Source organism: Ambystoma mexicanum, chromosome 5q (assembly GCF_040938575.1).
Source record: "Ambystoma mexicanum isolate Mex_15411 chromosome 5q, UKY_AmexF1_1, whole genome shotgun sequence".
NCBI classification, from domain to species: Eukaryota; Metazoa; Chordata; class Amphibia; order Caudata; family Ambystomatidae; genus Ambystoma; species Ambystoma mexicanum.
In genome coordinates, this window is record NC_090933.1 from 499701238 (window position 1) to 499723360 (window position 22123).

The 22123-nt window shown below is 49.1% G+C and overlaps 1 protein-coding gene across 4 annotated transcripts in view; it reads right to left on the reverse strand.

The window, feature by feature from the left end:
• TRAPPC8 (trafficking protein particle complex subunit 8) overlaps positions 1-22123 on the reverse strand; it is a 2435788-nt gene that overhangs the window by 1501211 nt on the left and 912454 nt on the right. For all 4 annotated transcript variants that reach the window (XM_069620968.1, XM_069620966.1, XM_069620965.1 and 1 more), the window contains one exon: positions 11053-11158. In XM_069620968.1, the coding sequence (XP_069477069.1) occupies positions 11053-11158 (106 nt within the window). The remainder of the gene's footprint in view (positions 1-11052; positions 11159-22123) is intronic.

Sequence of the window (22123 nt, forward strand, 5' to 3'; positions counted from 1 at the left end):
GTGTGCTTGGAAAGGGGGTACGTTGGAATGGTTTTGTGAATTCCAGCAGGTGGCCGTATGCAACTGCTTGCAGGACCCACTTGTCTGTAGTCATGTGGTGCCACAGAAAACAAAATTGGACAAATCTCCCCCCCACTTGCCCTGCATCAAGGGCATAGTCACAGCAACTGTTTTCCCAGTCTTCCCCTTTGAGGGTTTGTTGCTTGCTGGCTTGTTTGCAGTCTTGATTTGTTGTAGCTTTGGAAAGACTTTGCATCCTTGCGATTAGTATGTACCCTTTGAGTACGATCGACTTCCCATATATGAGGAAGTGGATTTGTTCCTTCCGGAGGCTCATTTAAAGGGACAAAAAGGTTAACAATATTGTTTTTCGGCATGAGTCTGGCATGGATTCACATGCTCATGAATATTCCCCGTCGTTAGGCTGGCAATCCTCGGTAAAAGAAAAAACAGTTTCACTTAAAATCTGTATTTCTCCTCTAAACCAATCACTGTCCATACTGCCCACATTCAATGACAGTCCTCGCCCTAAGCCCCTCCTCTGGCAGCCATCTTCACATTTGGTAAGCACATGGAGTGGCAGTATGACCAAGAAGAGCCCCAGAGTGGGCGGGGCGGTGGGGGGTTTGGGCAGGGGGGTTTCACATACGAGTCCATGCCAGACCTATGCTGGAGAACATTAGTTAGAGGTAAGTAACAAACATTCTCCAGCATGGGGCGGTCTGGCATGAATTCACATGCTCATGAATAACGAATACATAGCAGTACAGCATTACACAACCATGGGAGGTGGCAAGGCTCAACAGAAGCAATTAACCTGTACCTCTGGAACAGACTCACCTCAAGCGAACAGGTTGCATAGCACTGCTTGGCTGGCTCTGGGCTCCTCCCTGGCATCCCTGTTGACGCAGTAGAACTTTGTGAAGGTGTGCATGGACCTCCACATAGCAGCCCTGCAGATGTCCAGCAGGGGCACACCAGACAGGAACGCCGTTGTCGTAGAGATCGCGCTGGTGGAGCGGGCTCTCGGACGGCCATGCAGCAGTCAGTTCGCCAATCGATGACCGTGCATGATGCAGCCGGAGAGCCACCTTGAAATGGAAAGCCTAGGACAAGGCCTTCCCATGGTGCATAGGACTAAAGTTCACAAATAGTTACAAAGTCTTCCGAAAACTCTTTGTGCCTGTCATGTCGAACTACAGGGCACGAGCAACGTCCAACAAGTGCAAGAACCTTTCTGCCAGTGACAAACGTTTCGGGAAGAAAACGGGTAACACCAAATGGTAGTTGAGGTGGAATTCTGACGGAACCTTCGGCATGAAAGATTGGTGCGTACGCAGTACCACCCTTGATTCGTGGAAAGTGAGATACGGTTGCTTGCAGGATAGGGCCTGGATCTTAACTACGCATCTAGCTGAGGTGATGGCCACAAGGACTGCTGCCTTCCACAAGAGAAATTTGAGTGGGGATGGATGCATAGGCTCCAAGGCGGCCCCCATGAGACTCATCGGAACAACATTGAGATCCCACTCCGGGGCAGGATCCTTCAAGATTGAAAAAGGCCTTTGAGAAACTCCTTAATGGGTCTGTGAGACCACAGCGAGGATCTTCCTGGGGATCTGGTGTAGCGGGAGATAGCCGCCAGATGCACCTTGATGGAGGGGTGTGCCAGACCAGCCTTTGCCAAGGATAGCAAGTATGGGAGGATCTGTGGAGCCGATCTTCTGCGACCGGCACCATGTAGCAAAACCCTTCCACTAATGGCCGTAGCTCTTCAAGGTCAACAACGCCCTGGCCTTGGCGAAGACCTCTCTGCAGTCTGCTGGCAACTTATAGCCTCCAAACTCTAAGGCTGCAGGAGCCAAGCCCTCAGATTCAGCGATCCTGGGTCATGATGAAGGATTGCACCTCTCTCTGGTGAAAAGATACGGAACCACCAACAACTTGACTGGAGGCGACACTGACAGGCTGAGAAGGTCCGGATACCAAATCTGCCTCGGCAGGGCGATGAGTATCATCTTGCATTGACACGGAGTGTGTTGATATAGCAGGAGAGGAAACGCATACAGAAAAAGCCATTCCCACAGGAAGGAGAAAGTGTCCCCCAAGCTCCTTGTTAGGCAGAAACCTGTGCAGTTCCCTCTGGGACCACTGCAAAAGATTTAAGACTACATGTGTTTGGCAGTAAACCCACTTGGTAGCAGTCTGTACCACCCAGATTTACCTGGTAGCTGTGGCTGAGCAGTCAGACTTCCCTCAAGAAGAGTTAGGCAGTATATAGAGCATACATAATAGGTACAGAGGCACAGTAGTACAAGCAAACACTGACCAGAGCTAGGTGTAAAAGTATACGATTATTTATTTAAAAGACACACTCAGAAATTACACTAGCACAGATAAGGTAAGTAAGTCAAGACACAGTCACTATTACTTATATGTACATCCCTAGTTATTTGTTGGACAAGTCTAAGTTAACACCACTTATTTCCAGACAGAGGTGAGCGCTTAACGTTAGATGGCACTCCAACAAGTTAGTTAAAAAGGGAGGGAAAAGGCAGAAGTAATGAAAACAGCAAGGCAAAAACACTTTTCAGAGATTCACAGTAAGTTTAGAAATGCAGTCTATTGAGGAGCAAGGAAGTTCGGTTGCTAGGCCCACTTTTGGGAGAGCCAGGCGAAAATATGTCCAAGATCACACAATGTCACAAGTCTTTACAGGTGAGTAGAAAAGGTTTTTACTAAGTTTAGAAAAGTTTAGTTAGGGTGTCCCAGGCTTACCCAGGTTCGAGAGCCGAGGGCTAAATCTACCTCGTACAATCGGTGGCAAGGGAAGCCGGGCGGAACACAGTACCTTTAAAATGGAAAGGATCCTCCAGCGGTGGTAGTTGTTCCTGGTAGTGGGTGCAAGTCGCGGCGTCGTCCAGAGGAAGAGAAGATCTCGACGTGGAGGAAAGCTGAAGGTCGTTGCACTACCAGGGAAGAAACCAGCCGTGGAGTTTTCCGGTTAAAAGGATGTTACCCCTCTTTCGCGGTTGAGGTAAAAAGTGGTATCCCGGTTGCCGGGGTGCTTGGCATAGGCAAGGCGGCCACGAGATGCTTCAGGGAGGCGAAAAGAAGGCAGAAACTGGTTGTCCCCACCAGTCAAGGGAAGAAGACTCTCCAGGCGGGAGATCTCCTCTGTCGTTGGGAAAAGTGGTGAGACGGTTCCGCAGGGCTCCACCGGTGGTGTCGTCTTGGCAGGTCGGCTCGGCTTCTCCCTCTTCGGCTTCTTAGGTCCTGTGGCGACTTCTGAAGAACCAGTCCCAAAAACCCTGCTTTTATGCAGCAAACCCCCTTTCATACAGCCTAGCTGTCACTCAAACATGCTAAGTGGTGAGCGCGGCGGCTCACCACTTGGGCCAATCACACCGGAGTGCGACATGAGTTGGCAAGGCAACTCATTCCAGGGTGCCTAAACCCCCTCCCACACCCCCTGTGGTACCCAGACAGAATGGCACCACTTTGGAGGGCTTCTGTGCAGAAGCCCGCCAAAAGTGGGACAAAGGCGCGACTCGGGTTCAGGGTTACTGAAGTCAACCTAGATGCCATTTTGGCGGCGAGTTCTGGCAAAAAATCCCAACCGGTGAATTTATATTAAATAAATAAACCGGCGGTATCTTTAACATTGCACCAAAAAGTGGTGCATTAAAATCAATGGGAAATCCCATTGGGAAATATTCCGGTGGAATATTTCCGTGGTATCCACTGCCACCAGCCAGAACTCGGCGAGGGGGGACGGGACAGTACCCCCTCGACAACAGACCCAGGGGCAATCTAATTGCCCCTACCAGTACTTCCACAGTATGATGGTTTGTACTGGTTAAGTTCCTAAGTTAAGACTAGTAAAGTCAATGGTGACTTTACAGACCCAGGGAGACAGTAGTCAGTCCCAGGGTGTGGAGTCTATGTTTGGGGGTCTCTATGACACCCCTGTGTTACTGCACTGAGGGTGCTGTGTAACACACATTCAAAAACCAATGATAGCCTATGGGGAAAAAATACCCCATAGCCCATAAGCACATAGCAAGTCACAGAAACACTCTCAAGTCATGTCCAAGAGTGAGGGTAAAAGAGTCTCACTCTTGGCAGGAGAAAAAAATAAACCCCAAAAATCCAGCAAAGCTACTGGGGGACTCACTAGGTTAGGAAATTCAGCCTAAACAGAGAATTCTCCCTAACACTCCTTGGCTGTTGGAATCTACTGACAAACTTGTGGCATTTGGAGATGCCCGCCGTCGCAAACAGATCTATCTGGGGTCTGCCCCATTTCACGAACAGGTGGTCCACTTGATCCTGACGAAGCTCCCACTCGTGGCAGGAGCGCAGTTCCCTGCTGAGTGAGCCTGCAATGGTGTTCTTGACTCCCGCCAGGTGGAGAGGGACAAGGAACACTCCCTGTCCGACGGCCCAGTGGCACAAGTCTTGCGCTTCCTTGGAGAGCACATGAAATAGAGCCGTGGATCGATTGCCCCCTATTTCCTGATGTAGAACATGGTGGTGTTATCTGTGAAGATCCTCACCACCTTGCCTTTCAGAGACAGTAGGAACAACTTGAGGGCCCAGAACACTGCCCGTTGTTCCAGGCCACAGGCCTCTGGCGCGCAGAAGTCTGGTGTGCGCTCCCCACCCTTTCAGGGAGGTGTCCGTGGTGACCTTCTCCTGGTATGCAGGGTTTTGAAATCCTGTGCCTTGGGTGATGTTGGAGCGGACACCCTACCACTCTATCGCCTGTCGGAACTCTTCGTTGAAAGGGATCTTAGCCGTGAAGTATCCGGACATCAGTATTCAGCGGGCATCCAAGAATTCCCGTAGGGGCTCCATCTGCAACCTTCAGAGACGGATAAGGTAAATGCAGGACATCATGCCCAGTAACGACTTTATAGCCCGCACTCTGGCAGTCTTCGTTGACGACAGCTCTTGCACCTTTCCTTGAATGGCTGCAAACCTCTCCTCCAGGCAAGACACCGTATTGAGTCTGGAGCCTATGAACAGCGCGTTCTGCGATGGCATTAAGAAGGACTTCGGATAGTTGACATAGAACCCATGACCGTCAATAGCCGACCGGTCGTCTCCATGTGTCCGTCGGCAAGTTCCTGCAAGCAGGTGCATATCAGCCAGTTGTCCAGGTACCGGTATACGTGTATGCCCTGTAGACGAGGAGGGGCTGCCACTGGTGCCAGGCATTTCGTGAACATTCTGAGGGCCGGCGACAAGCCGAAAAGGTAGGACCTTGAACTGGTAGTGCTGGCCCTGCACCACGAAAAGCAGAAACCTCAGATGTTTCTTGTGAATGGAGACATGAAAATAGGCAGCCTCCAGATCCAACAACGTCAAGAAGTCTCCTTTTTCCAGATGGCCAAGCATGTGATGCAACATGACCATCCTGAACTTTTGGGACTATTAGGTTATTTGTTCATTGTAGGTCAGGATGGGCCCCCTGTCTTCTTTCTGACTAGAACGTATCTGGAATAGACTCCGGAGTCCCGGAGCAGTGGGGAAACAAGCTCTATCGCCCCTTTTCGCAGACAGGCTCGTACCTATTCAAGGAGCAGAGGGATGTGCTGCTCCTGACGGGGAACCGGAGGGATACGCACACACATATGTTGAACTCCAGGGTGTGTCCTTGCCCGAGAGCATCCAGCACCCATCTGTCGGTGGTGATCTTTCCCCACTCGCTGACGAACTTAGTCAGCCGGGCCTCCCACAGGGATGCATGAGTGGGGACCCGCAATCCCGGTCGGTTCAGGCTTGCTTTGGCACCAGCGTCCTACCCTGCGGGCGACAGCGATGCTGTCCTCTGCTACTGTAGGCCTGGGAAAGGCCTCTGCAAGCTTCTTGCGTTGAGCATCTGTAAGGCTGTCTATACGACGTGGAGAACACTTTTGAAGACCTGCTTGATTTCCCCTGGAGGAGGGAAAAGATGAGCAGTTCTGCTGGGGAGTGGACAGGGAAAGAAGCGGTCTCGGTATCTGCCTTAAGGGAGTCGTCGATGGCCTTCCCAAACAGATTTTGCCTGTTAAGGGCATGTCCAGCACCTTCGCTTGGACCTCCTGAAGGAAATGAGTGGCTTTCATTCAACCCTGTCGATGAAGACAGACACTGTTCCCCATTGGCCGAAACCCTGTGTCAGCGGCATCCAATACCACTGTGATGGTGTGATCCGCCGCCACTTCCCCTTCCTGTAAGAGAGCGAGGGCTTCAATCTTATCGTCAGGGAGGAACTCCAGGATCGGTCCTAGATTGTACCACAATTCCCTGTCGTACCTGGCCAGGATCACCAGTGCATTGGCCACCTTGATAGTGGACGCTGCAATGTAAATCACCTTCTTTCCCATGGTGGCCATCCTTTTCCCCTCGCTGCCTGGAAGGACCAAAGACGACAAGGACGGGCTAGCCGTAACGTTGCTGCGGAGATCCAGTGCAGCAACGTTACGGAGCACACATGAGAATCTGGGGAAGTAAGGTACTTCACCAAACACCAAGTGCAGAGGATTGAAGACGGGGCGGGGGGCAGTGGGAAGGACACCCAAAGGGAATGGAACCAAGGGAGAAGCCCTCCAAGATTGAGACACTGCCATATGAACATATGGGAGCCCCGCACCCCTAACACAGGAAGCCCTGAGCCGAAGTTGCCAAGTGGCAGACATCTGAATGAGGAGGAGACTGGGAGTCTGCATTCAGTGAAATGAGAGAGATGTGACAGATTGGCTGAGACCGGGTAGGTTTTGGATCCATAATACCAACATTGGAAAACACTCAGGAAGTGAACTTAAATCCTGAAGGACAGTAGAGGCGCAGAATTGAGAAGCAGAAAACCAGCTAGAGGGAAAATAAATTGTGAGTACCAGGTGGCTAAGAAGTGCCCTATACGATAGAGCCAGAGTTGACCCTGATTAAATATGAGTCATTATGATGTGATCTAGAGCTGTAGAAGCAATCTGACCCACTACACTTTAACTGAGACTGGAAGTGAAACATCAGATGCACATGAGAACCATGTGTGAAACCAAGCGCAACAGAACCGGCCCACCCCCGATATAACCACGGGATATCCATGAGAGCGCAGACCACATCTGAGCTTGTGGAAAACCTCACCAACCAGGGGAAGAAAGAGGAGTGGCCCAAGCTCAACTGGAAGGGCCCCCTCACCAATGGGCAGTACAGCCCAATGAGTTGGAAAGAGTCCTTACAAAAATATAAAAACCCTAAAATAACAACTCCTATCTCTGGAGAAGCCGTGTCTCACTAATCAGAAGATATGGAGGAGCAGACAGCAAGAAAGAAAGAAAGACATTGCAGCACTTCTTGAAGCAATCGGAGGGATACTGACAGACATTGGACATATAATTGATGGCCAGGGGGGGAAAAAGTGAAACCCTCAACGAGACAGCTTGGAAGCCAATCAATATTGAAAGTTACTTACCGTAGTGACTAATGTGCTCCTGGTCCATATTCCCCTTTTCGTCATACTTGATGGGGTGTCACTAGCTAGGGATGGGAACGTAACCTTTTCCCCACAAAAAAGAGAATTTCCCCTTTAAATTGAAGGCACCCTGAGGCACGGGCGCCTCAGTGCTCCGCAGACCCCGCCCTCTGCGCCTAAAGTCAGTCTCCCTTTTCCGAGTCAGCTATCTGGTGTGAACCCAGCAATTTACTCTGAAGGGGGCAACTTCAAAAGGGGGAAAATGGAATTTCAAATCAATACAGCAGGAAGGAGGGTGAAATATAGGGAAGCTATCTGTGTTCATGTACCTGCAATTGAGAGGGGTCATAACTGCTACTATGAAAAAGTACTGGATACTTGAAAGAACTCAAAGGATCTCATAGCTCAATTGTAAAGTTCAATGACTCTAGCTAGACCCAAAGACAAAAGAGGGAATTGGCAGGGATGGGGAAGACATGAGGTTTGAACTTTCAGACCAGTAGTGGCAAACTCTGTGCATAAAAGCATACACGACCTCAAAATCATTCCAGTACAAAATGCATGGAAATTAACTATTACACAAACAGCAATATGATCCTCTGAGACGGTCTAAGATGCTACCAGCAAAAAGTCCCAAATGCTGGAGAAATTGCAGATAATCTGCCTCCTTTTGGCATATGTGGGTGTCGTGAGAGCCACAGAATATTTGAAAAATGTGAAAAATGTGTTCAGGTGGACTAGGGTTTTGGAAGGGACCCCAAGAGACATAGGCCCCATGTTTGCTCTCCTCTTCTCACAAATGAGAGATGAGACATGGAGGGGGCTGCCAAATGAGATGCTGGTTTCCCTAGCACTTAAAAAAAGAAAAAGAAGAAAGAATGCTAGCCATGATGTCCTGTAATACAAAACAACCTTTTGTCCAAACCTACTCTAACCTAGAGCCTGTGCCTACCACTAATACAGAAAGTAAACCAATATAATGACCACCAAGGAGGTCTGAAGGGATCTCCTCTTTAGGTCTGGCAATGGTGACTAGTTTCTGACCCCCAGCCAAAGTTCCCTTGTGTCTCTCTCTCAAGCCACGCGTCTGAATGTACAGTTTCAAAACGGGATTTCGAGTCTTAACCAGGCTTGGGCTAGTTAGGGTTTCCACCCTTTTTGGGCTCTTGTTTTCTCACCCCCTCGTAGGGTATATGGAGCTTCAGCCCAACCTGGGCTGTTTGGATTTTTAGCCCTTCTGCTGGCTCTCTGGTTTCTCCACCTTTGTGGGGTGTCACCTGGCCTTGCTCCCCGCCCCCCTGTTCTAGTTTCATGCTGGGTACCTACCTTGTGTTTGGCGGCGTTTCTCTCGGAGGGAGGCAACCTCTCTGGTTGGCGATGACCGATACTGCAGGTTCTCCTTGCATCTGTCCACCTCGCCGTGTGAGTCAGTGCTCATCAGGACCTCAGCGTCTGAGAAAGCGCCAGTCGATCCGTTCAGGTACGGTTGCATTGCTTCTCTCCTCCGCAGGATGGAGCGCCTCTTGCTGCCGGCTGTGCTTGCCATTGCAGCATTCCGCGGGCATATGATATATGATCTGGCATTTATAATGCGCCTATGCACAGGTGTTTCAAGGTGCGACCAGACAGGAAGGGGGAACAAAGGGAGGATAGACAACAATCCTACTAGGTCAGGTATCATTCAGATCTTTCAATGCGCTAGACAGTCTGTGTGGCGCTGTCTCCAAACTCAACCTCTGAGCAGGGTGATTACTCATCTGTGCTCACCCACCACGTAGCGCCACAGAGCGTTTCACGATCTCCAGCTGTTTCCTTCCAGCTAGTTTGTTTTCCTCCATGTCGGTCCCACTGGACCTTTATCTTCCACCCTGGAGGGAGAGGAACACATTCATTGGATCCGCCCTTCAGACCAACACTGGTCAGAAACCACGCCAAACACCTGAAAGGGGCCCTTCACATTATTACCCTGTTCAACTTCCATGTAACCAACAAACAATGGGGGTGCTCTAAGGAAGGCAGGGCGTGTAGGCATCTGGCTGAAGAATGCCTTGCCTGCTAAGGGGGTCATCGCAAGTGGAATTTTCTTTTCCTCCCAGGTACATCACATTAGACGTTTAATGGTAACAGAAAGGCCCTGGGTATGGTAGCGGATTGTGAAAAGGGCAGTACTCTGGCCATCGTTAAGAGGGGAAGGGAGCTCCTCTAGGCTAAGGGCGTGAGGCCTAGGAGAAAGCCCATAGCCTGTCCAGTACAATGAGTCTGAGAGCAGTAAAGAGAGCACTGACTCCTAACCACCCACATCCAGTTCTAGCCTGTATATGTGCAGTCACTACATTGCTCAAATTAGATCTCCCAAACAAAATGCTCGCCATGTTGCATTCATTTCTTCCAGAGCAGATGTGCCAGCGCCTAGCAGCCAGGAAAAACGACAGAGAACTAAGTACTCCAGAGCAATATGCTAACTGCGTTACGGTCCATGAAATGTGCACTTTGCCCAGGGGTGCTTACATCCTTCTGTGCTGGCAACCAACAGAATGCCTCGCACACGCCTGAGGGAGAGGTGTTTACAAAGATTTGCATTGCATTTTAAACTAATTTATTGGGGCAAGGAAGGTCCAGAGGATCGTGCTTACCATGACGAAGCTTCCAAACGAAACGGGAGGACTGAGGCGCCACACTATGAGGCCACAGTCTATTGCAGCTTCAATAAGCAGTCAACTGGCAGAGAGGTTTGGGAACAGTACATATTTTAAGAGTAGCATTTACATGAGGCATAGTGAGCGAACGATTGAGGTTGCACCAGTTAAACCCTGACACCATATTTTGCCATAAAATCTATAATGTCCTGGATCTAGATGGAGGCTGCAAAACACATTTAAGAACCCACATGAGTGAAATGCAATACTGATCCCGTTTCCTAACCACAGGTGTTCAAACAAACACTTCAATTCGCCTTTTAAAATAACATCAGTAATTTCAGGAAACCTGTGGATCCCACTTTAAACTGCCTGGGCCTAACTTAATTGTTACAAGTGAAAAGGATTATATTCATCTTTTTCATAAATTCAACCTTCAGAATGTTTACTGTTTCCAAACCGTTCTGTGTTCCCTGCTCCCAGGAAATTGTATAGTCTTTAGATAAAACAGCAATTCCGGACCCAGATATTGAGCATATTGGGCCACGTTACAAGTTTGCCAGTACTCCCAGAGGTAAATCTGTTGGAATACTGGCAAACGCAAAATGTTGTAGTTGGCCGGTCTGGTAAAAGTGCCAGTAAACATTATAACCAACACTTATACCGTGTACCAGCCAACTCTTAATGAGGCCCACTGTTACTTTAGCCAATGAAGTTTAAGATCCTTCTTTTTTTACTTGGTTTTGAGAATTATCTGTAGTGTGGCTTTCTTTTAAGAAGCATTTCACTCTGCAACATCAGAAGTCGTCTGTGGGACTTCGAAATTGAATGCTTTGTCTCCATATTTGCATAGTATTTTCAGTTAGTTCGATACAAAGAAGCAAAACCTGCATGTCAATGTGTGATTGAAAATAAAAGAATATGAACAAGAAATGGTCAAACATTGATCCATACCTCGCTAGTCAGGCGAATCAAGAGTGCTGCAGCTTCTGAATATTTCACTTGGCTTTTCAGGATATCTGCACTAAGCATGACACACCTCTCTGCTAGCACCATGTTTCTAGAAAAAAAAAACAGTACATCAGTATGATGTTAGAACTTTCACTTCTTACGGTAACATGCCACTAAAGCTAAATGAAAACTATCAATTATGTATGAAATATTATATGTACAAAAGAAAGCAATTTATACAGGTTTTCTACAATCCGATCAACAAACTTACATGCCATTATCAACTCCTGCTTTGATAGAGGTGCAGGTATGTAGGCATTAAAGATCCATTTACATAACCAACTCATACACAACTGAATTACGTAGTCAATGACCAATGCCCGAATTCAATTCAATAGTATTTCTTGTTCAGTGCAAATCAAGAAAGGAGATCTGTGCTCAACAAGAGACAGAGAAGAGTGAAATCTTCACTCTGAACGGCTCACTCCATTTTAACAGAACCACAAAGAATGTGTTTAATGCCTCTGTCTCCATGACATTTAAGTAGACCAAACAAGTATATTCTTAGTATTGTGCAAATTCAGAATTGTTTGTTTTCGAATAAAAGATTAGTCTTATTTAAGCATTCATCAGCGTTTTTCCTAATGAACACCATAAGACATCTACAAACCGACGTACAGTGGAAAGAGAAATAAAACAAAACATCTTTTCAGGAAATATGGTAAACTTGTCAAACCCAACTATTTAAGTAGCAACAATCAGAGTATAAGACATTATCAAAGTAAATGAACTGCAGTTATTATATAATATAAACTGGCAGCCTTAAAGAAGCATGCACCTTGAGGTTATAAAGTAGAAGTCAAGCCCTTTTTTAGTAGCCAATGACGTTTGTGTGACCATATTCTTGGTCAAGAAAAACTTCATTTAGTGTGGTAACCACAAAATGTAATCTGTGCTCCAGGAGGGTCCACTTACATGTACATTTGTATTGACCCAAAAACTTGTGCGACTGCAAGCATATTTTTTACTTTATCAATTTTGTTAAGAATAATGTAAATTCAAATTGGAATATTTAAGGCACATAAATAAATGCCCAAAATGCAAATCTTTTGTATGTTTGTGTACCCCTACAGGTGGGTTTTCATGGTTTTCATGAGTTAATATTTAAACATGGCTGGTGCAATGCCAAACCCGCCCCCAAGTTGCTATCTTTAATATAAATAATACCACTATTGCTCATTTACACAGTGCAAGTTTGCAAACAAGACATCTACATATGTGCTTTTCAAGCCCAGTGGACACAAGGACACAGTAGTAGAAAGAGAAGCTGACATTTCCATTAAGTTATGCACTGTTGACAGCGGTGGTGCATGAAACATATGGGTGTTCCATTTTAGGACACATCCAACCCAACATTCTTGGATGACAGGTGTCTTCATGGATGAATGGGGGCAAGAATGTTACATCCCAAAGACACCGGTCAGACGAAACAAAATGTGACTCAACCATGCTAAAGCTCGGAGCAGTGCAAATAGCATTCAATGAATTCCTTCCATTGATTACCATGAGCTCAGTGCTTATTCAGATGTACAAGACAACAATGATGTACTACCTAACGAACAAGGCAAGATCAGGCCCAGAATTCTCTCTTGGTACACCTGCATGTGGTACTGGCCTCCATAGGCACTGGCGTAGCGGGGGGCCACACACCTTCACAGGGCGGGCGGTCCCATCACACTAGGTCTGGGGGAGTGAGGCAGGGTGGTCCCATTCCTGACCCATCAGGGTGAAGGCTGGGCTGGGTATCATAGCACGGGAAGGAGGCACTCTGCCTCCCCACCTCAGGAGGGATCAGAGCCTAACGTGACATGTGGCACATGTCACATGCCACGTCAGCTCCTACCCCTTCTCCTCTGGCTCCCGTGAGAGCTTCTTTGTTCCCGTCTGTGAGCACACGAGGAGCCAGAGTCCTGGAGAGACACCACGGCAGATCAAAGCTTAAGAGGGAAACAGGTAAGGCTTTTTTTTTTTTTTAAGTGTTTTAACAGCTGACCTAATGGGGAGGGTACGGCAGTGTATGACTCTTCTGCGCACGTTTTCAGATCCCTCTCCGATAATATTATCCATGGTCTTTGCCCAGTGTCACAGGCCTCACCCTCTATGGCACATGTCTCCCTCGATGCTGCTTGATTCCACTCGAGTCGTGTCACAATTGAAGAGTTCTTTTTAATAGTGGGCTCTGTTGCACTTTATTCTACGGTGTGGGAAACTTTCAAAGTGTTTATCCATGGGGAATTGTCATTGGCTGCCGGGACTCTTAAGGTGCTTCGACTGGAACTACATTAGGTGGAAGAGCTGATTAGGCGCCTTGAAAATGAATATGGTATAATGAAAGATAAGGCACTACTGGAACTAATAAAGGGCAATCTACTGAAGTTCCAAGAGATGGCGGATAAAGAGGTGCTCTATATGTCCAAACCAGCACTTGCTCGTAGATACGGTGAGGCAGATAGGCCGGGACAATCCTTAGCTAGAGCGGTTGGACTTGAAACCAAGCCATGTACCATAACAGAAATTACTGGGTTATCTGGGATCACACTACCCATGGAGGACGATATTAATGCAAGATTTATGGCATATTATTATATGACATTATACTCAACTAATGACTTAAGCTCAGATGACGATCTTATAGAATGCCTGGAAGGTATTGAGCTCCCATTACTGCCTGAAGATGGATACTTCTGAGGAAACAGTTACTGCTATTGCAGCTCTATTGTCTGGCAAGGCCTGGGTCCGACGGATTGGGTGTTGAATTGTTTTAGCAGTACAGATCTAGACTGTCCCCACATTTACTATAAGTATGGGAGGAGTTCCTAAATTATGGCGGGCTTCCAACCTCCACGCAGGAGGCGATAATTACGGTTCGAAGCCTGGTAAACTGTCGAATGAGGTTACTTCCCATCGGCTTTATCTCTAATGCAGAGAGGAAGATTTTTGAGAAAATATTGGCACCCAGACTCCTTCCATACATGATTAGGCTGGTGCATCCAGATCAATCTTGATTCATCCCATCATGTTCAACAGCACTCAACCTTAGGAGGCTATTTCGTATCATCTCTGATTAATCTGCGTGCTAAAGCAGTGGCGCTATCTTTAAATGCCGAAAAGGCCTCTGACTCTGTATTATGGAGATATTTAATGAGAGTACTGCAACGATATTGGTTTGGGGCTTACTTTCTAAGCTGTGTACAACTGCTTTATTATCGGCCCACAGCTAGAGTACGGACAAATTCTACGTTGTCTTCTAATATATATTTGGGGAGAGGGGCGCACTTTCAATGAAGTCACTTCCCGCCATTATCAGTGCCAAACATTGACACAGGGGCATATGCATGATGGGACCGCCAAAAGTCATATCGCTGTACACCAATTACACTTTGCTATACATATGGAATCCTGAGATAAATCTTGGGCCCATTATGGTGGCAGTCCGTAAATTTACTAGGCATTACTGGTGCAGTATTAATAAGGCAAAGACTGAGTTGTTTCCTCTTACTGATGCTATGCTTCCCTTCTCTTGCTGATCTGCGATTCGTTGGGTAGATGCCTGGTTCAAGTATCTAGCTATTAATGTATTCAGACAGAAGAGGTCCTTATATGCGGACAATACTTCTGAGTATATGCTTCATTTAGCTGCTAAGCTTCGGATTTGGGCTAATCTGCCAATATCGTTATATGGACGACTTTCTTTACTCAAGATGATAGTCCTTCGTAAGCTGTTATATTTCTTTTGTAACATTGCATTCTGACCAGTGGGAGGGGTCAGATATGAGAGCCAGACACAAAGTTGCAATATTATCAACAACATACAATTATATTAACGAAAAGGGGTTGGTGGACTTCCAAGATGGCCGCTAAAGGGAGAGCACCTTGAACGATCCTCTCCCGACTCACCCCTAACAAATAAGCAGTGCGGTTCCCTCCCCGGCCACGCCACCAAAAACACAGGGACACAGCCACCAAAGGATCCGACCCTCGAATCTGGAGGGTTTCAAGCGAAATAAGGAGCCATTAGAAGGGAGCCGGGAGAGCCGGAAACCCCCAGTAACACAGGGCTCTGAGGCAGAGGCCCGGGTAGTGGCGGGCTGCGCACAGAGGCCCGCTCACGTCGGCAGCGCTAATCAGAGAATACAAAGGGAAGGAGAGGTACCACCCCACTCCCCCACCACCAGAGCCGAGCCACCCGCAGGCCGGGATGGACCCCGCACCCCACGAGGGGACCCTCGCTCCCCTCGTCAGAAAGTCATGGTGGGGGCTGTCGTGTCCTGCAGCAACCTGAAGGCAGCCGATGAGACGGCGTGGAGAAGAGGCTCTGGGAGGGCGAGCCCGACCGGGACCCGGTCGACCGCAGGTGTGAGGAGTTGAGGAACCCTCCGTGGGACAGATTAGCACATTAGCCCCCACCCCACCGTCCCAGCAAGGAAGGGGGACAACCTTCAGAGACGGCAAGCCAAGGGTGACGGGGGCCCAAGAGGCGGGACCCGATAGGGCTGAGGTACTGGGGAGGGGGGGTTGCGTCCCCTACCCCCGGCCAGACGGAACAGGAAGAGCACCCGGGGGCCATACCAGGTGAGGCGTGCATAGCCCACGGGGCAGAGGAGAGGAATCTGGCACTAAGCCCCAAGCAGAAGAGCTCTGATCCCCGCGGGGCGGAGAAGGTGCCCGAGCAGCTGTAAATCGGCACCGGTCTGAGGCAGACAAGGAAGGTGAAGAGCCCCCACGGCTTCATCCCCCCAGGAGCGGCGACCGCAGGAAAGCAGGGCAGAGGCAGTCCAACAACCGGCCCCGGGGGTATGGGGTGGCAGAAGCCCATGGCTCTCACAAACACTTTCACTGAGGCAAGAAGGCAGCCGGGGGGGGTGGACCCCCCAGGAGAGGGGCCCACAGCAGGGGAGGAGGGGAAGCACCCCAAGAGTGGGGGCACAGATCCCCCTGCACAAACACTGCACCCCCTTGTCCAGCAGGGTGGGGGGGGGGAGAAGAGTGGGTTCTAGCAGACTGCATCAGGGGCCGGAGGAGATGACGAAATAGAAACAGGAGGGGGGCCAGGTGGGCCCAGGTATACACAGACACACCCTGACAAGAAGGCACTAAACAGTAGGCACCCTGAGGTCCACTTGGGGTTCAGGCACCACTACACTCGGAACAGCCAGGCCTGCAATTCCGGCGCCAGGGGGGAATAAAGAGTTTCTGGCCCCACATCCGGGGAAGGCCCAGTCCAGGACCCCACATCCTGGAAAGCCACATCCAAGGTGGAGCAGGGAATAGTCACCCAACCTGACAGCAGGAAGCGGAAAACAGCTCAGCACTACGGGAGAAGGCTAGGGGAAGACAAGAGCAGTAAGGAGTGTCGAGGTCTGGTTCCCCAGGGGCAGAGATGAAGGCGCCCTCACTCAGGGGAACCACTGCAACAAGGGGAAGCAGGCACCCCAGTGAATCAAAGACCAAATCAAGGGCTCCATGGACAATGTCAAAGAACAAGGGCAAGGACCCGCAGACTGCCCTAAAGGGTCAAAAAAGAACTCAGGAGGCCCCCATCCAGAGAATCCGGAGAACGGAATGGGAAGCCCAGAACGAGGACGAAGGGCCCCCAGAGACCCAAGATAGCGGCCCAGTAAAGGAGGGGGCGAGTACGGGCGAACCTATTAACAGAGGATATCCTCAGGAAACTCTTCCAAGACTTTGGCAAAAAAATCTCAGGCAAGGTGGAGAACCAGCTGGATGGGATCAGAGAGGACTGGCCTCCTCCCTCTAAGAGGTGAGGGGCGATAGCAACAAACTGGAGCAAAGAGCAGGCACTAATGAAACAGCCCTTCAGGAACTAGCGGAGGACGCAAGGAAAACGGAGGACCTACTGGAGAAGCTGGAACCTGGAAATCCAGACTGAAGATTTGGAAAACAGGTCCAGGAGATCAAATGTGAGGATAAAAGGCCTGACAGAGGATGTACAAGATAAAGATCTCAAGGCGACTGCTAGGCAAGTCTTCCTGGGCCTGGTGGAAATGGAAAGGGAATCTGAGCTAAAGCTGGACAGTGTCCACAGGGTAGGCCCCAAGAGAACAGAGCCCGGTGCCAAGCCAAGAGACATCTTGGCGGCCCTCTACTACTACGACCAGACAGAGGAGATCCTCCGAGCAGCGAGAAGGGCCAAACAGGTGACCTACAATGGTTCTGAGATCCAGCTCTACCAGGACCCTGTGGTTCGATTCCTGGCCAAAAAAGACACCAGATACCGATGGACCTTCCCTTTCGGTCATGTGTTCAAATGGGAGGGGAAACAACAGCGCGTCTCAACGTGCGAGGAGGGAGCAAGCATACTGGGACTAGAGGTGGAACCAGCGGAGATCCATGGGCCAGGCTCAAGGGGCCCAGGAATAAAGAAAGGATGGGAATGGACAAAAGTAAAGCGCAAAAATAACAAGAGGAGCCTGAAGGGTACATGCCCAACATAATACCCCAGGGAGAAGCCTAGAGTCACGGTCAGGGTAAGCACTAAGTCATGAAGCACAGGGATGGGGATGGTGGGATCTGGGGTCAACTTTGGGCAGGGACGAGCCTGCAGAGATCATGTCTGGGTAAAGGAAGGGGCTCAATACCAGAGGAGCCAATTCAGGGGGGTGGGGGGGCAAAGGCTGATTGAGCCCACCCGGGCAGGGGGGAGGGGCTTTGGGGGGTGGTGATGGGGATCCATCCAGTCAACGGAAAGGCCAATCCAAGGACCACCAATGGGTTTGGCTAAAACCAACAAAATGAATATAATGTCACTGAACGTCAGGGGCCTCAACTCGAAAAGTTCCTTCAGAGGGAGAAACCAGATATGCTGACACTCCAAGAGACGCACATAAAATTGGGGGACGCTCATGAAGTTGAAATCGAGGGGTACAACATAATCCTACAAGCGAACGAGGGCAGGAAGAAAGGGGGGTTGCACTGACGATCAGGTCCTCCCTGGAGCAGAAACCAACCGATTGGGAAAAGGACGCTAGTGGGAGGTATATTGCGCAAGACTGGAAAAAGGAGGGGAGATATATACAATAGCAACCATATACGCCCCTAACGTCAGGCAAAATAAATTCAACCAGCAACGGCTAGGTAAGCTAGAAAGGTTTGCGAAGGGTCCGATTATTCTGACAGGGGACCTAAATCTGTCATGGGACCCAGGGATGGACAGAAGCGCTGGGAGGGGGAACTCCCAGAACAAACCCTCAAAAGAATTTCAAGAAACTAGATGGCCTAGCACTGGTTGATACATGGAGGGAGATGAAGAGCGACCTAAAGGGGTACACGTTTTTTTCCCATGTTCACAGGTCCTCGTCAAGGATCGACTACGTGTGAGTCTCACGCGGCTTGCGGGGCACAAATACGGACATGGAAGTAGGGGTAATAACTGTTTCAGACCTCACGTCCTTAACAATATCCGTAAAAAGGAGGGACCAAAGGCAGGGGATTTGGAGGTGGAAGTACCCGTCCCACATAGTCAGAGAGGGACCAATTAGGGAAGAAATAAGAAACGATCCAGAAGAATACTTTCTCCATAACAAACTAGGGGAAACGTGCCAAAACTCAAGGTGGGATGCCTTCAAACAACGATAAGGGGCAGACTCATTGCAGTCAAGGCCAGGAGGGATAAGGAGAACAGGCGGTTGGAAGAGGAACTAGAAGAAAAGCTGAAGCAGGTAATGTCCAGAATGGGGCCAGGGGCTAGTGGAGGTTCAAGGAGGGAATACAGGGCCATAAGGGGCCAACTAGAAGTGCTGGAGACGAGGAACGCAGAACGGGCACGGTTACACCTGAAACACAATTGCTACATAAAAGCTAACAAAGCCGATAGGATGCTAGCTAGGCTCCTAAGAAAGGAGGAAAGGGACAGAACCATTACCAAAGTCAAACTGAGTAAAGGGGGGGTCCTCTTCCAAACAGTCAGCGATACATAGGGAATTTAAAGACTTCTACTCAGATCTATGTAGTCCAAAGATCCCCAAGAACAGTCCCAAACTAAATACCTGGATAATATTCACCTCCCCTCCCTAACAAAGGAGGAAGCACAGGATCTTGACCAGCCCATAACACCAGAGGAAGTACATAGAGCAATCAGATTGATGCCATAAACAAAACACCAGGCCCGGACGGCTTTACAGCCAACTTTTAGAAGACCTTTAAGGAAGTGCTCATCCCCCCATTAGTCCAGCTATTTAATGAATTCGCAGTAAAAAGGGAAAATAACTCATCGATGGAGGAAGCCAAGATAATTCTCTTACCAAAACCAGGCAAAGACCCGGAAAGCTGCAAGTCCTACAGGCCGATAGCGCTGATCAACTTGGATGCAAAGTTATTCACCAAAAAACTGGAAACTAGGATAGACCCCCTCCTGCAGAAACTGATCGGAACCGATCAATCTGGTTTCATAAGAGGGAGACAGAAAAGAGATAATATTTACTGGGGCCCTACATTTAGTTGAAAAGGCAAACGATAAAAGAAAAAACTGTGCTTCTCGTAGCGTTAAATGCAGAGAAAGCGTTTGACCGGGTGGAGTGGCAGTTTATATTCGCAACCATGAAGAAAATGGGGGTTCGGAGGAGAAATTGATGACTATGATAAAGGCAAACTACATCAACCCATCCCTCTGGTTTTTGATTAACGAGCAACTATCAGGGACCATCAAGGTGTCCAGGGGCACAAAGCAGGGCTGCCCTCTCTCCCCGCTGCTATACGCAATCCACTTGGAACCACTGCTGGCCACAATCCGAGCCTCGGACGACATAGCGGGCATCCCGTTTGGAGGGCAACCCCATAAAGTGGCGCCCTTTGCAGATCTCCTGATGACGATAAACGACCCGTTTGTCTTGCTGGAGGCGTTTGGGAGGGAGCGGGGAACGTTCACAGAAGTAGCTGGCCTGCTGATTAACACCTCTAAATCCGAAGTCCTCAATTTAACGCTAAAGGTGGGGGGGGCGAGAGGTAATTAGATCACTCCAATATAACTGGGCGCCCACTGCGATCAAATACTTAAGAGTAAACTTCACCAAAGATATAGAGTCAATGTATCCCCTCAATTATCTGCCCTTATTAGCACAAATTAAACCGCTTCTCCAGGGGTGGAACCTCCTTAGGATCTCCGGGCTGGGAAGGATCAACGCTGTCAAGATGGTCATCCTCCCAAAAATTCTTTATTACTTTACGGCACTTTCAATAAAAGTTCCCAAACCTTTCTTTAGAACTTTGCAGAAGATCATAGGGAACTTCGTATGGAATAATAAGACCCCTAGGGTATCGAGGGACCTATTACAAATGCCAAGAAACAGGGGGGATGGAGGATACGTTTGTACACAATACAGGGAGGGCATTGTCAAAAATAGGAGACTCAGTTAAATTTTGGAAGGCTTTACCCCTTTCTCTGATGGGCAGGGTGGAACTATGCAAAATGGTGATCCTGCCACGATTGCTCTACTTTTTTACTAATATACCTTATGCGGCAAAAAGAGTATTTTTCAAAATGCTGGATGTTAAGGTCAGGGAGCTACTGTGGGATACAGGGAGGAGGAGGATATCCTTAGAGATATTGCAGAGGACTAGAGAGAAAGGAGGATTGGGACTCCCAAATTATGAAAAATACTTTGTGGCGGCGCAGTTGGTCGGTTTTGGTGTGGGGTGAGGGGGAGAGACTATGAGGGTGCCGATAGAGGATTTACAGCCAAATTGTCGGGCGGTTGAACTGCTCTGGCCCCCATTGGGTGATAGGGGGAGGACCGTGGTGTTTGAGGCAGTGCGATAGATGTGGAGGAAGTATGTAGGTGGTAGGGGGGTACGGGGCACTATGAGGGTAAGCTTTCATGGGGCGTTGATCAGCGATTGGGAGGGTAGGAATGCAGAAGCTTCGAGAGAAGGGATGTGAGACGGTGGGGGATCTTTTTGAAGGGGGGAAGCTCCTTACCTGCAAGTAATGTTGCCTGAAGTTTGGTCTACCGCAGGGACTTTTCCTGACATATGGAGCAGTGGTCCGTAGATTAGCAGAGTTATGGGAGGGAATTCTGGAGGAACCGGAGTCGTACCCGGTACTAAGAGTTTTGCTTGACCAGACGGGGGTAAGGCACGTATTTCACAGATCTATAAAGCCTTGCAGGAAGGGAACCCTAAGGGGGAGTAAAAGGTGAAGGAGAAATGGGAGGTGGACATGGGACGCCAAATATCAGGAAAAGAGTGGGCGCTGGTCTGGGGGCTTGTCTGGAAGACATCGCGGAATGCCCGATTCCAGCTGGTCCAACTTAATATCCTACATAGGACTTATGTGACCCCGGTGATGCTTTGAGCAATGAACAGGGAACTGTCGGATGAATGTCTTAGATGTGGTATGGCACAGGCAGGGTTCTGGCACATGGTATGGGAGAGTGGGATAATAGCTGAGTATTGAGGCGAGGTTATTAAAGGGGTGAATGGGCTGTTGGGGACCAGATGGGAACGGAGTCCGGGAATATGTATATGGGGTAAGCTCCCGGGGGATAGGGGAGGCACAAAATACGGAACAAGATGGGCCGGTTCCTGCTGATTCTGGCTAAACGCCGAATGGCTATAGCGTGGAAGCACCCACAGGGTCCAGCAATAAACAAGTGGCGGGAGGATGTCCGGAGATGGGGCATGGCGGAATTAACTATTCTGCAGAAGGCAGAAACTGAGGTGGAAGGGGAGGAAGTGTCGATACACTGGACTCAACTACTGAATGACTTGGCAAAGGCTAACGGCCTGCGACCACCGTAAAAAGTGACCAGATGGGGCATGGGGGGTAAGAACTAATGGGGAAGACATGAACCAAGGGAATTGCGGTGGTGCCGCCCGATTCTCTGGGATACTATAGAAGATGGAGGATTGCTGGCCGTGACCTATGGAAGGAATGTACACCTGGGGGGGCATGATCCGAAGTCTGGAAGGGGGGGTGAGGGGGAGGGTAGAGGGGGCTCAGCAGGGTTGTGAGTTCTAAGACGTTATGAAAATGTTAATGACATGTTGGGGGGATGGG